The 13043-nt window shown below is 37.6% G+C and overlaps 1 protein-coding gene across 1 annotated transcript in view; it reads left to right on the top strand.

Annotated features, from left to right (window-relative positions):
* ABCA13 (ATP binding cassette subfamily A member 13) overlaps positions 1 to 13043 on the top strand; it is a 207502-nt gene that overhangs the window by 100762 nt on the left and 93697 nt on the right. Inside the window, exons 32-35 of the mRNA XM_050892372.1 lie at positions 437 to 633; positions 1414 to 1571; positions 1988 to 2218; positions 8511 to 8601. Coding sequence (XP_050748329.1) covers positions 437 to 633; positions 1414 to 1571; positions 1988 to 2218; positions 8511 to 8601 — 677 coding nt within the window. The remainder of the gene's footprint in view (positions 1 to 436; positions 634 to 1413; positions 1572 to 1987; positions 2219 to 8510; positions 8602 to 13043) is intronic.

Here is a 13043-nt window from a genome sequence, read left to right as displayed (position 1 = left end):
ACTTCAAATGACTACACATTTCATAAAAACTCAGGCATTTTTAAGGGTTCTTTAAGTAGTTGCAAAAACTGAAGCACTGTCTGAGTTATGAAACTAACCATCTTTACCATGGTTTAAGAGGCTACAATCTAGAGTTTGCTGAAATCATTGGACAAACTGTTATTTTATTTGACTTAATTTCAAAATTGTCTGTTCTTACCCTGTACAATACTTATCCAGAATTTGTATTTCAGGTGGTGATGAGTGTTTATATTTTGTAGATAAGAGATCATTTTTTTTCTATTTGTTTTTGTCACCAAGTTGTATAATCAGTCAGAGGTAGTGTTTTTTTCACTTTCCATTTACAGTGACTTTTCAGTAATTCTGCTCTGAGTGGATATGATGTAACTGGAAAAACTTTTTCAAAATTTGTCCTGTTTCTGTACTCCTATTTCAGAGCTCTGGAAGACATGGATTTATCCCAACATCAGTACAAACCTGTTGGAGCCCTTTCTGGGGGAATGAAAAGGAGGCTGTCAATTGCCATCTCCTTTATTGGAAACTCAAAGACAGTTGTTCTAGACGAGCCCACCAGTGGAGTAGATCCATGTTCTCGCCGTAGCATCTGGGATGTTCTTCTGAAGTACAAAGCTGGTACAAAGCTTACATACATATGCTGCTTATTTTCCTTTCTGGAATTCTGTTTCAATAAATTTAAACAGGATAGTCAGAATATTAGTATTGCTGTTCAGTAACTAAATACATTAATTTCAGAGGTAACATTTAATTGACCTTGGGAAACTTTAAAGCAGCAGAATGAGATTACAAGAATTATCTGCTATCTCACAGAAAGATGCCCAATCTAACAGAAGATTGAGCTTAGTTCTGAGTCCTGTCCTGAAGTTTCTCTTCTCTTACCTTTTTCTTTTTTGTTAGCTTCTGAAAATTGTTTTCTGGTTTTCATTTCCCATTTTGCACATATCCGTATATAGATGCATATATACTTCTAATGAAAATAGACTCATCAGTCAGTCTGCTACATTAATTTTTTAAGTGCCATAAGGTTAAAAACTAATTGTGGGAAGCAAACTCTTCAGCTAGTGAGTACTCAATTAGCTGTAATAACTCACAGTGAATGATCCATTGAAACAGACACTGCTGTTATGTGGTTCTAAGGAATCTCTTAAGCTCTTAAAACAGCTTGAAGCTGTAATGGCTTAACACTGCTTACTACATATAATACAAGGCAAAGCAAGTTTAGACCTGAATCTAACTCAGACTGTAAATCTGAATGCAAGTTTTATTCCTGTCTTGCAGTTATGTTTTCAAGGGACCTGAAACATGTTCCCTTAAGGTTAAAGGATCCTCGTGAAAGCAAGAAGTGTTTCTCTAGAAACCAGATTTTGTAGACATGTACCAACCTTTCTGATGCAGGTTGCACACTGATCTTTACCACCCACCATCTCGATGAGGCAGAGGTGCTCAGCGATCGCATTGCCATCCTGCAGCATGGCCAGCTGAGGTGCTGTGGTTCTCCCTCTTATCTGAGAGAAACATATGGCCAGGGACACAGTCTAACGCTCATAAAAAAGGTATACTAAAAATGTACTGTACAGAACTTAATAGTTTCTGCCAAGTAATAGCTGTGTATATTCTAAGGGAGCCGTATGTCCCTGCCAGGAACTAGTATGTGACATAGATTATTAGAGAGCCAGCAAAACATGTTTTTATCAGCTTTATTGGTTGTTTTGGGTGGGTGGTATTATTATGATTACTACTATTATTATTATTTAGAAGAACACAATGACATCTTTGAAAATTATGAATTTCAATATTTAGCTGAAAAGGGCTTTGTCTCACTGTTCTTTATTCCTGGAAAGTAGTCCCTCTGTCCCACGTTTGATGCAGTTTCATCAGTGGAAATTTTCCTGTATGAATTCTACTGTCAAGTCCCACACTTCTGGTAACATTTAATTTTTTGTGCATGATTATCTTTCTTTCCATATAGCCCTCTGTATTTGAAATCCAGGATCCTAAGCATATGGTTCAGGTCACATCTCTGGTACAGACCCACATCCCAGAAGCCTTCTTGAAAGAGAACAGTGGGACTGAGCTGACATATGTGATTCCAGAAGGGGCAGATAAGACATCTTTTAAAGGTCTTTTTCAGGCTTTAGATCAAAGCCTTCATCATCTACATGTGACTGGCTACGGCATTTCTGACACCACCTTGGAAGAGGTACTTTTAGTTTTTCTGTGTAATGGCTTTTTCTTGGTTAGAGAATCCTGTATTAGCTTCCAGCTACTCTTGACTGTATCTTTCATATTGCATAACAGTTTTCTAAAAAAACCCACCAAAAAAACCTCAGGCAAAATGTATAGTTTTGCTGTACTGTAGATTTCAGCACCTACTCTACTACAAGTTATTTCTTATTTCAAGAATCCGATGTGAAGACTGAGGAACTGTGTAAGTCTTAAATGCTTGTTTCTGCATTTACTTAAGGAAAACTTAATGTATCATTGATTTAATGAGAACCACTGTTGTTGTCCTGAATCTCTAGCACTGGAAAGAGCTTTGAACTTGCAAGGCTGGCGGTTGAGTTCACGTAGCTCTTGGGACAGAAAAAAAATTGCTGAGAATACTCTCTGACTTACAAGTTCTAAAGCTTAGGACTTAGCAAAACTGTGTGGTGAAATCTCTAAGTACTATATACACACACTATATATGTGTGTGTGTATATATATATGCACCAAACGGACCAGAGAAAGAGACTCTGTTATGCTTCTTCATCACTTCCAAATTTAGTTGTGTAAATAGCCATATCAGTGAGAAGTTATTTTCCTTGGACTGTTTTTATCCTGACTATAACTTCTAAATATCAAGATTCCCTAAACCACCACTGTTCAAGTTCTGTATTATAGAACCTTTTGAAATATAATTTTTTCCACTTCTTCAAGTGATGATAGGAGACTAATGTCAGTATTTTTTTTTTATGCATAAGACACATCTATTTTTATTTGATGGCACGATTCATTCAGTATCACTTTGTGAAACTGATTTCTCCAGTGATTACCTGTAGTGTTAAAGACAGACAAGGTTGGACTGTTTTCTGACAGAAAATTTAATATACTTAAAAAAACCACAAACCCCACAACACAAAAATAATGAAATGCAGATTCCTGTAGAGTGATATTTTTTAATATATAGCAATAAATACTTTAGTATAGAAAAGGGGTGTATCCCTTCTCCCTTTGTTCCCTGGAAATGTATGAGATGATACAATGTAGTACTGTGGTGAGCTGGAACACAAGATCCCCCAGGGAAGAAGTCCATCTTTCCTGGTTTTATGAAGATGATACACTTTAAGGCCTGTCAGACATCACTTACACATTGTATTTTTGCTGCATCAGCTGTACATATAGGAATTAACGGGGTCAGATATTTGGAACTGTATCAGCAGTTCTGGGTTTGTTTTGCAAGTTCAGAATGGTTCATCTTATATAATCTGTGCAAAAAATATAAATAGAACCCCAATAATGCAAGTAAACCTAAAATGACAATTGTTCATGAAATTTATTGAACCAATACGCCACCACATGGAGCTGCTGTATCCTGAAGTTGTCCACTGGGAGACATCTTTAGGACTATATTGATTTGCTACATAGGTTTTTAGGACGCTGCACAAGCATAAAGGATCAGGGTTTGCACATTTGTTTTTAAACTGCATTCCAAAGAATGATCTACCAGCAAGTATGTGGTTTCCTTTGACGTTAAGCTCTATACAACTGAGTTATTTATAAAGAAATAAAAAAAGCTCGTCTCTTCAGTGTTTCTCTTATAAATGACCACAGTACATAAAGCTAGTGTGGCAAGCATTTGCTATGGCATGGGGGGGGAATAAATCATACAAGTTTAATAAACATTTTACATAATGCTGTAAAATAAATTACATTCCTGCTATACAATTCTATGAGGCAAGTCAAAAGCTTATTGAAAAAGCTTATTGAAAAATTGTTATTTTCTTTCAAATTATGTAGGGTGATTAACATGCTATAAGAAAGAATACTGTTCACTGCCAAACTTTATAGATTCTGAGGTAATGTATATATTGAGAACCTTTTTTGATTATGTCCCTGGGGGATATCATAGGACTTTCCAGAACTGGCATCTGTAAAGTAAATGTGAAGTTGTCATGGAATATGAGGAAGCTTTCTCAGTGTGCTGCATTTGTTATTCAGTTGAGAGCTTGCTTTTGGTTGTTTTCTGTAAGGGAGGTTATAAAAAAAGCTTTAAAGGTGGTATTAGATATTGATGTATCATTCTTCAGCTTGAAGACTTAATGCATTAATTTGGGGTGATTTCTGTCATCTCTGCATCTCATCATTACTCATCGTTACAACCTCAATTCTCCATTTTTCTTATCGAAAACCTCTTTGCATTGGCAACTAAATGGATAGCACATAATAGCGCTATTTAGTCTATTCAAACAATTCAATCTAGAAACAAAGAATTCTGACTTTAAAGGAAGAAATGTTTTATAATTTTCATTTTATCCTTTCTTTTTTTCTCTCATACACTCGCCATTATTCTTTTCCAGTCTGAGGGACACTCACACTCTCTAAAAATCTTACTCTTCAAGGGAAACCAGGCTTCCATTCATACTTCAGAGGAATCTTGAAGTTCTAACAAAACCAGTTCCTGACACTTTCAAATCTCACTACTATTATATTTGCTTCATTTTAGGTTTTAAGTATCTTTTCCAACCATTTGTATTTGTGTACTTTTATAATGCTTGTAATCCAAAGAGTGTTAGCAGAACCAAAAGGAGGATAGAAGGGTGGTTAAGTAAATTAAGTGTATACTGAGAGGTCTCTGGAGGATGATGTTTCACTTTCTGGCAGCTCTGGAGGTTTCAAAGCTTATTGCTTTCTTGCTTTGCTTTGAGGAGAGAACAAAACCATTGAAACATCTTTGCAAAATAAGAAGTGTCAAAATACCTGTTAATGGAGTACTACTTTAAATTCTCTTCCTTGAAATGACCAGAGAGTTTACCCCAAAACTTTCCAGGGAAAGCCATATACCTACTTGAAATATTTTAGCCTTAAAACACTATGTAGCTTCTAATGAGATTCATTTTTGTTGAGAGTGCTCTAACAACATCTAGCAATGGCATAATCATATTAATCTATTTCACTGTAGTATTGCCATCTGGCCAGACCTTTTTCCTAGAGGGAAAAAGCACTTCCTATACCTACTGACAATCTGGTGGTTTGAAAGAAGCAGCCAGGGCAGTGGCTGCTGCTTGCATGTAGGGCAGTCCTTCTCAACAGCCAGCACAACTACCTGCTCTCTCCATCCCCAAGAGCAGCCGAGGTGGTCCTTCAGTGCCTGGCGTGGAGCAAGCTCACTGGGGCAAGTGGTGGAAGTGAGCCGTGCTACTCCTTACCTATTTTAAGCACCTTCCTCAAAAGCATACAGAGTTTCTTCCTGTGGCTTTGAGCTGTGCCAAGTGTCTGTCTCCATCTGTGGTATCTAAGTTTGACAGTCAGAAGTGTTCCTGTTTAGCAGATAACCATTGACCTGCTTGCAAAAGTTCCTCAGTCAACAGTCATGCACAGTGAATGGCTTTAAGACTGCTTCTGCATCATTCTGCTTAGTGAAACACGCCTGTAGCTACAGAAGGCTATACTGAGCATTGACTGCCTGGAAGAAAATATAAAAACAATGTGAATAGAAAATGTAGTAGGGCCCAGAAATGTTGCTAAAATATCAGTCAGGGGTTTTAGATGATGAAGGACTGTCTGTAGCTGTTGGTTGGGTTTTTTTTTTTACCCTCTTCGCTTTCTTTTTCTTTCATCCACTTTGGTTTTCTGCACTTTTTCCTTTCAGGTGAAGATGTGTTTTAGGAATGATAGCTAAGCTGTGACAGGGTCCCCATGCTCTGCAGTGAGGTGTCAAGGATACTGTGCCACTGTATCAGTGAATCAGGCTTGTTTTTATGATACTGTCCCAAAGAAGGAATCAGGAAGAAATCAGGGAGTAGCTGCCTAGTACAGCTTAGAGGGGGTGCAGGAAATGTCTTATTTCCCCAGGTTCCCCTACAGACAGCCATCTGGACAAGTTCTTGGTCAGATATGGACTTGCTAGCCAAAGCAGAATTTAAGCAGGAATTGCTAAGGCATGTAGGGAAATGGATGCTCTGCTGAGGTCTAGAAGACACCTTCTCTTGTTGAATTTATCCAGTCTCTTAGGTATGGCAAGAACACGTTGTCTCTCTGTCATGGCGTCTAATCCTGGCTTTTCCAGATCTGTGTGTTTTGGAGGGTACTTACTCTGCTAATAACATTGTTAGGCTAATACTACTTCTGTCCACAATATCCTGTGCAACATTAGATAAATTTTCATTTCTTCTGTACAATAAGGTCCCTCATGATTCCCATTCTTAATGGGATGTGTGTGGGCTGCCTGGATACTATGGGGAGGACTGGGCAATGCAGGTGGCCTTCTGCCTTTATAGCTGTATCAGATAGCTGTGTCAGTGAAGCTACAGTAGACACAGTATGTATTAGAAAAGTGTTTGGTGGTTTTGTTTCTTTTTTAAGGCATGGTTACATCCTCTCTTCAAATGACGTAATGTGATTAAAGAAGAAAATGTCTGTCTGCAACCCCAGCAGGAATTTTGACGCTGAACTGAGTATATGCAGGCAACATTTTGTAGTGTAGCCTTTGTCCTAGCCAGAGAGCAGCAGTTCCTTTGTAGTTTTAGTTGGTTCAATTTAGTTTGATTTGCTTGTCAGAATTGGTGTGCAGAGGAGCCATCAGCAAGCAGGTCCAAGGCAACAAATTAGAATGTGGCTTTGGGCAGTCAGGATCTCCCTCCAGGGGCTAACATAGAAATGTCAGGAGGTATTAATTTCTTCTGGCCTTGCAGTTGTTAATGGCCAAAAGTGTTGCCTGAAAGTTGGCAAGTAACAAATGCAATCAATAACCACTGTTAAATGGCAATTATATTGACTAAGCAAAATATGGTTTATGTAACAGTCAGACCTTAGCAAGTCAAGAAATATCTTTCCACAACTATAAAGTACTTCAGATTGACTGGTTTTTATTGTCTATCGTATGAGCTCCTTGGAAACAAGGAATTTTCTGTTATAGCTGATATCAGGTTCTTTCGTGGGAAAGAAATAAATGGTTTCTTAATGATTTCTGAAAGTCGCACTGGTTATAATCTAAGTCTTGCAGCTCAACCCAAACAGAGAAGAGAAGCAAGAGAAGGCTTTCATCAAGAGAAAGCAAAGATTGGTTGTACTTTTGCTGTTCAATTAGAGATGCTCATTGTAGCTGTATTTTCTGTTAATTTTTCTTTTCTTTCTTTTTATCTGAAGTTCCTAGATCACTGTTTAAATTGCAGTTCAGGTTAAGATAAGAAAATATTAATTTTATTTTTCATTTGAGGTTACAAGAAGTGGGGTGAATGTTAGTAACCGACTCACTATGAAAGCTGTTCCAAGCTTCTGCAAGGCTGAGAGACTGATAAATGAAATACATCTCTATGAAATTCAAAGGACTTTATGTGGACAGAACTGTGAAACAGGATTAAGCAAGAAGTAGTAGGTCGAACACAAATCTATTTGGCAAAATGTATACACCATTTAAACAGATCTCATAATTATAAAGTTAGTGAATTCTGCTGATTTTTTTTAAATGTTATCTTTAACTCCCTTCTGCTGTGTCCCCCTGCTTAGGAAGATTCAACCCTTACAATTTTACTCTAGCGCAGGTTTTTAGATTGTTACTTTTATAAAAAAATCATTTCAGGTTTTCCCATGGTGATTTTAGGTAAAAGGATCCTATCATCTTCTCCCAGTTTGGGGTATGCATACTAACAATTTTGCTACAAAACACACATTGTTGCCCAGTCCTCTCCATAGTATTAGTTAGACAGGACTTTGTTATGTCGACTGTGCCTGATGATTGCATTGTCCTTTAAATGTCTTTCAATAGCATTATTGCCCACATGCTTGCATAAATCTGTGGACACTTTCCAGAGCTCTGTGCATTTTCGATTCTGTAGGATTTTGTACATTAAATTTAGTTGTACTGGTACAACTAGAACTCTTTGGTAGCAGTTCCAGTTGTGCCCACAGATTTCTAGCTAGAATATCAGAAGAGACTTGAAGCTGTCAATATGCCCTCAGTAAAAACTGCAGTAACTGAGTTCCAACATATACCAGAGCTTAGGAGCATAAAATGTCAATTAAGGGCAGCCAGTCTATTGAAAAATCTTTGCAGATAGTAGTGTGCATGGGCCAATAGTGCTTTGCATAGGTGCTTTTGCATCTATTTGCATTTATTCCTATCCTCTTATCTCCAAGATTCCTCCACTGCAGAGCTTGACTAGTTTTATAGTCATATTCCAGCAGGGTGGCTAATAATATCTGACAATCTGGATTGTTTGGGATACATATATATGTAACAAGTAGTTTTTAGAAAATGGATTCTAAATTATTTTTTTCCTGTTTCATGAAAGGTATTTCTGAAGCTACTGCAGGACTCAGAGAAGGTGCCCTATGTTCCACGGGCAGCACACCTGGACCATACAAATGGTGCTGAATCAGCCTGTAAGTAGAAAATCAGGTACCTTCTGAAGCAGGCAGATTTATAAAGGTCACAAATGCAAAGATAAACATGCACAAAGTTCCCAAAGTTGAGGAAAGCACAAGCAAATGGAGAATACTGCCTGCTACCATCTGGTAATTCCTTTTTTGTGCGTGTGACGTGATCTGCCTTGGGTAGTAGGTTTTTATATGTCTACTGTGGTTCACCTCTGTATCACTTCACCGTTGTCTTCCCACCCTTCAACTATGTGTACACATGCACACAAGCATTCTTTCACTGCATCAGCATTAACGTACTGCTTCCTACCAGTCCCTGGCAACTAATTACCCTCTTTGACTCATACTGACAACGGATAAATATTGCTGAGATATGCCACAGATATAAATCTGTAAGCTATTAGAAAGGTGTATTCATCTCCATCCATGTGCAAATAAAAAAAATAAACAAAAGCTGTTGCCCCCCATAGTAGAAGATCATTTGTCCTCTCAAGTGGCATGTTATTTCAGGTTCTTTACATGTTTGTTTTTAAAACAAGTTCCTTTGTGCTTCCTATTTTCCTGCCCTGCAAGCCTGGGAGGAGGTCCTCGTTAACATTTCTGAAACCTTAGGAAGCTTGTTCTCCTTAAAAGCTCTTCTTAGAAGTCACTAATGTGATACCTTGCAACATGCAAGACTCAGGTTCTCTAATGACAGTGCCCACCAAGCTCATAATTGTTCCTGGGATTCTCATGCTTCTATACTTACCATGTTTCTTTCTATTTGATGATTTATATCTAGATCATAGTATTCTTTGGTTAGATGTCAAACATTTTGTTCTATATGCAGTCCTTTTTGTTTTGTTTCTATAGAACACAGGCACAGAGATCCTGGTCTGTGACTGAGGACCTTCATTGTCACAGTAATGGAAATAATAATTTTGAACCAAGCTTGTGTTATTTGTTAAGATAAAGTCAATTGGATCTGCCAGTAATTAGTAATCAGTGCCAAGAATTGTGGCCTAAAATGAGACCTTTTCTCCCAAAGCGCAAACTTGACTGGATGACTTTTTCTAGAGGGTCTTTTTGCGGGACTATTTCAGTCCTTGTTGAATCAGTGAAGATGCAACCATATAGCAAAAAACCCTCATGAAGCAAATAAAATATCCACTCCTGTGAGTGGTGAGAACAAGACTTCCATTTAAAATACAGCTTTGAATATCCCTTTATTTTATAACAATCAGTTGTGTATTTCTTCAAGGCTCAGCTAGAATATCCGAACCAATTTCAAATCAAAACCGTCTGTCTTCTCCACGTTGCATTTTCATTAAAGAGTAAGATTCACAGTTCCTGAAGTAATGAAAACAGAGTATACTGTACCTAACTTGATACCTTTTACCATCTGCATTTCAAAACGCGTAACTTAGTATTTGTTCAAGTTATTACGTTAATAAAGAATCTAGTAATCAGAGACTGTGTATTTTTCAGTCTGATAAATTATAGCAGGAAAATGTGATGATAATGCCATTTCTTTGGGGATGAGAGTACTGGAAAATTGTCATTCATTGCAGATGACTGTCATTCATCATTAAGGACAGTTGTGAAGTGTAGGCATAAGGGATCTGGGAAACGGTCATGAAAGGTATCCATCATTGTCAAAGCTAACCAGAATACTCCATCGGCAATAGCTTGACCTGTATAATTTTGTCTTTGAAAGCAGATTCAAAGGCAGTGAAACTTTCTGTTGTCAAAGTAGTCAAATGAATTTTCAAAACCCCCTAGAGTAAACAGCTGGGTTATTGAGAAGATCACAGGATGCTGCTATTTGATTTGTAAAAGAATTTGGACTAGAGAGCTGCTTTGACAAAGCATGGATCTGAGCACAAGCAGGAGTTAGGTTGTTCTTTAGGTCCAATATCCAAAGGTTATCCTTTACTGGTACTGCGCCCTTGAGGCGTCAGGATTGTGCAGAAACCAAAATGTTGTCTCTTGTCTCCCAGACCAGGAGGTATAGTGGAGTGGTGTGCATGTCCCTTCTTAAATGAAAATGCAAAAAGTCAGTACATGATTTAGGCTGATGACCAATGCCAAAGTCAGGCAAGAGACATCACTTCAGCAAAATATGTCAGTATCTCACTGAAGTCGGAGCTTTGATGATTTCTTGTTATGTTTTACAGTGTCTTATTGTACTGGGTCTGCCTGGAATGGAGTTAATTTTTTTGATAATAGCCCTTATGGTGCTGTGTTTTGGATTTGTGACTAAACCAGTGTTGATAACACACCAATGTTTTGGCTATTGCTGAGCAGTACTTGCAGTGTCAAGGCTTTCTCTTTTTCCCATTCTGCCCCCATTCCCTGCAGTGAGTAGGCTGAGGGTGAGCAAGAAGCTAGGAGGGGACATAACCTGGACAGCTGAGCCAAATTGACCAGAGAGTTATTCAATGCCATATAGTGTCATGTGCAGCAATAAAAACTGAGGAGAGGGTTTTTGGAGGAGGTCGCCATTGTTACCAGACTGGCTGAGCATCAGTCTGCTTGTGGGAGGTGGTGAGTGATTACCTTTGCATTGGTTGCTTTTTTGTTGGCTTGTTTGTTTTTTTTTTTTCTTTCTTTTTCCTTCAGTTCTTAAACTGTCTTTATCTTGACCCACAAGTTTTCTCACTTTCTCTCTTCCTATTCTCTTCCCCATCCTGCTGGAGGAGGGGGAGCGTGAGCAAGCAGCTGTGTGGTGCTTAGCTGCTGGCCAGGGTTAACACACCACAATAAAATAAAATAAACTCAGAATTATTTGACCCTTTCTAAATGCAAATATTAGAGGTAAGTAGCAGTCCATTAATCAAATTAATTGCAACAATTTTAATATTGGTAACTTTAAAGGTACAAAGCACACTGTGTAATTTCTAGTGATTTAAGTTTTCTTTGTGGAAGATTTACTCATAATTTTTAGTTTTATTCCAAAGAAAAAAACTTGGAATAAAACTCACCTTTTGGTGAGAACAGTTAACATTTTCTTTTTAAGTCAGTGAATGCCTATGTGTGCAGGCATAATATATGCATATATTGTAATACAGACGTGCATAATTAATTTCTACACAGCTGGGGCACACGATTGATGGTTACTGTTTTGTAGACGTATACAGAGCATGCAGAAAAAAGGTTAGACTGAGCTTGCAATGACTGCATGACAAGATCATTGGAGCCAAATAGCCTTGAGAAAATGGAGAAACCAACTCTATGGAGTCCAATAAAATTATCATAAACTACAGCAGGCAGTATATGTACAAAAATAATCAGGAGAGCTAAGAGCAAGTCTAAGGGGTGACTAGCTAACCATGGATAAATAACAAAATATTCTGAGCACATGCAAAAGCAGGCAATAGGCTAGAGAGTGGGCTCATTGGATCGTTAAGGGACCAATACTGCAGAATTAAGATATTCAGATATCTTGCTGAAGAGCCAAATTAATTAATTTTGTAGCATTCTATGTCTTAGAAATGTTTGGGAGATACCAACTTTGGATCTAATCTCTTCTGGCAGTAAAGTACAGTTGGAACCTGAGATATAGTGAAACTAAACTGTGGAAAATTCAAAATGGATAAAATTGTATTTTTCACATAGTGATACATAACATTGGAAATTCATTGCCATAAAATGTTATGGAGACTAAGATTGTGGTACTATGTTTAAAAAAGCCAAAGAGTGGTTATTAGTGTATATATAATATGAACAGCTATAGTAACAGAAGTGCTATTAAAGCTTATATGTCTTTGAGCTTCTTGGATAAGTTAGCCACTGAAAGTGTTGGAGTGGAAGCAGGTTGATGCATCACTAATTTTTATGGTTGCTTAAACCTTTCTCTGAAGCAGCTGGTGTTAGCCATTTTGAAGGATATTGGGCAAAATGTTACATTGCTCCTATTAAGATTTAAGAGATCAACAATATACAGTACTTATAACGCACATCTGAAAGCTAATTTAATTAAGAAATTGTAGCTGGCAAAAAGCAGTCATTAATAGCGAAACATCAAACTGAGGAGTTTTCAGTGAATTTTCACGGGGTTTCAACTCTGCCTTTTGATTATTTTCATCAGTGATACTGAAGTAAATATAACCTTGCTTATGGGAAAAAAAAACAACAACCTGCAAGGGATTGGTAGAATGGTAATGAGTCAGACCAGTCCTAAAGACTGAGTTAGATCACTTGAAAAGCTGAATCTATTCTAAAGGAAGTGTGTTTTAGTTAAGCCAAATGCTGGGCAAATCTATGGAATGGGGAGTAATATCATGGAAAACACTGACTTGGAAAGTTACCTACTAATCCTGGTGAAAAAGCATTTTAACACGGCATGGCTAAGATGACTTAATTTTCAATTTAATGTACAAAAGGACATGAAGAAATAATTTTGACTATCGGTACAGAATTGATGAGACTGATGCTACAATACTATGTACAACTTTTGTGTCCATATT

The sequence above is a fragment of the Gymnogyps californianus genome, chromosome 2, assembly GCF_018139145.2.
Source record: "Gymnogyps californianus isolate 813 chromosome 2, ASM1813914v2, whole genome shotgun sequence".
Lineage (NCBI taxonomy): Eukaryota > Metazoa > Chordata > Aves > Accipitriformes > Cathartidae > Gymnogyps > Gymnogyps californianus.
The sequence above is the reverse complement of the archived record's forward strand: the minus strand, read 5'-3'. Positions and strand labels throughout refer to the sequence as shown.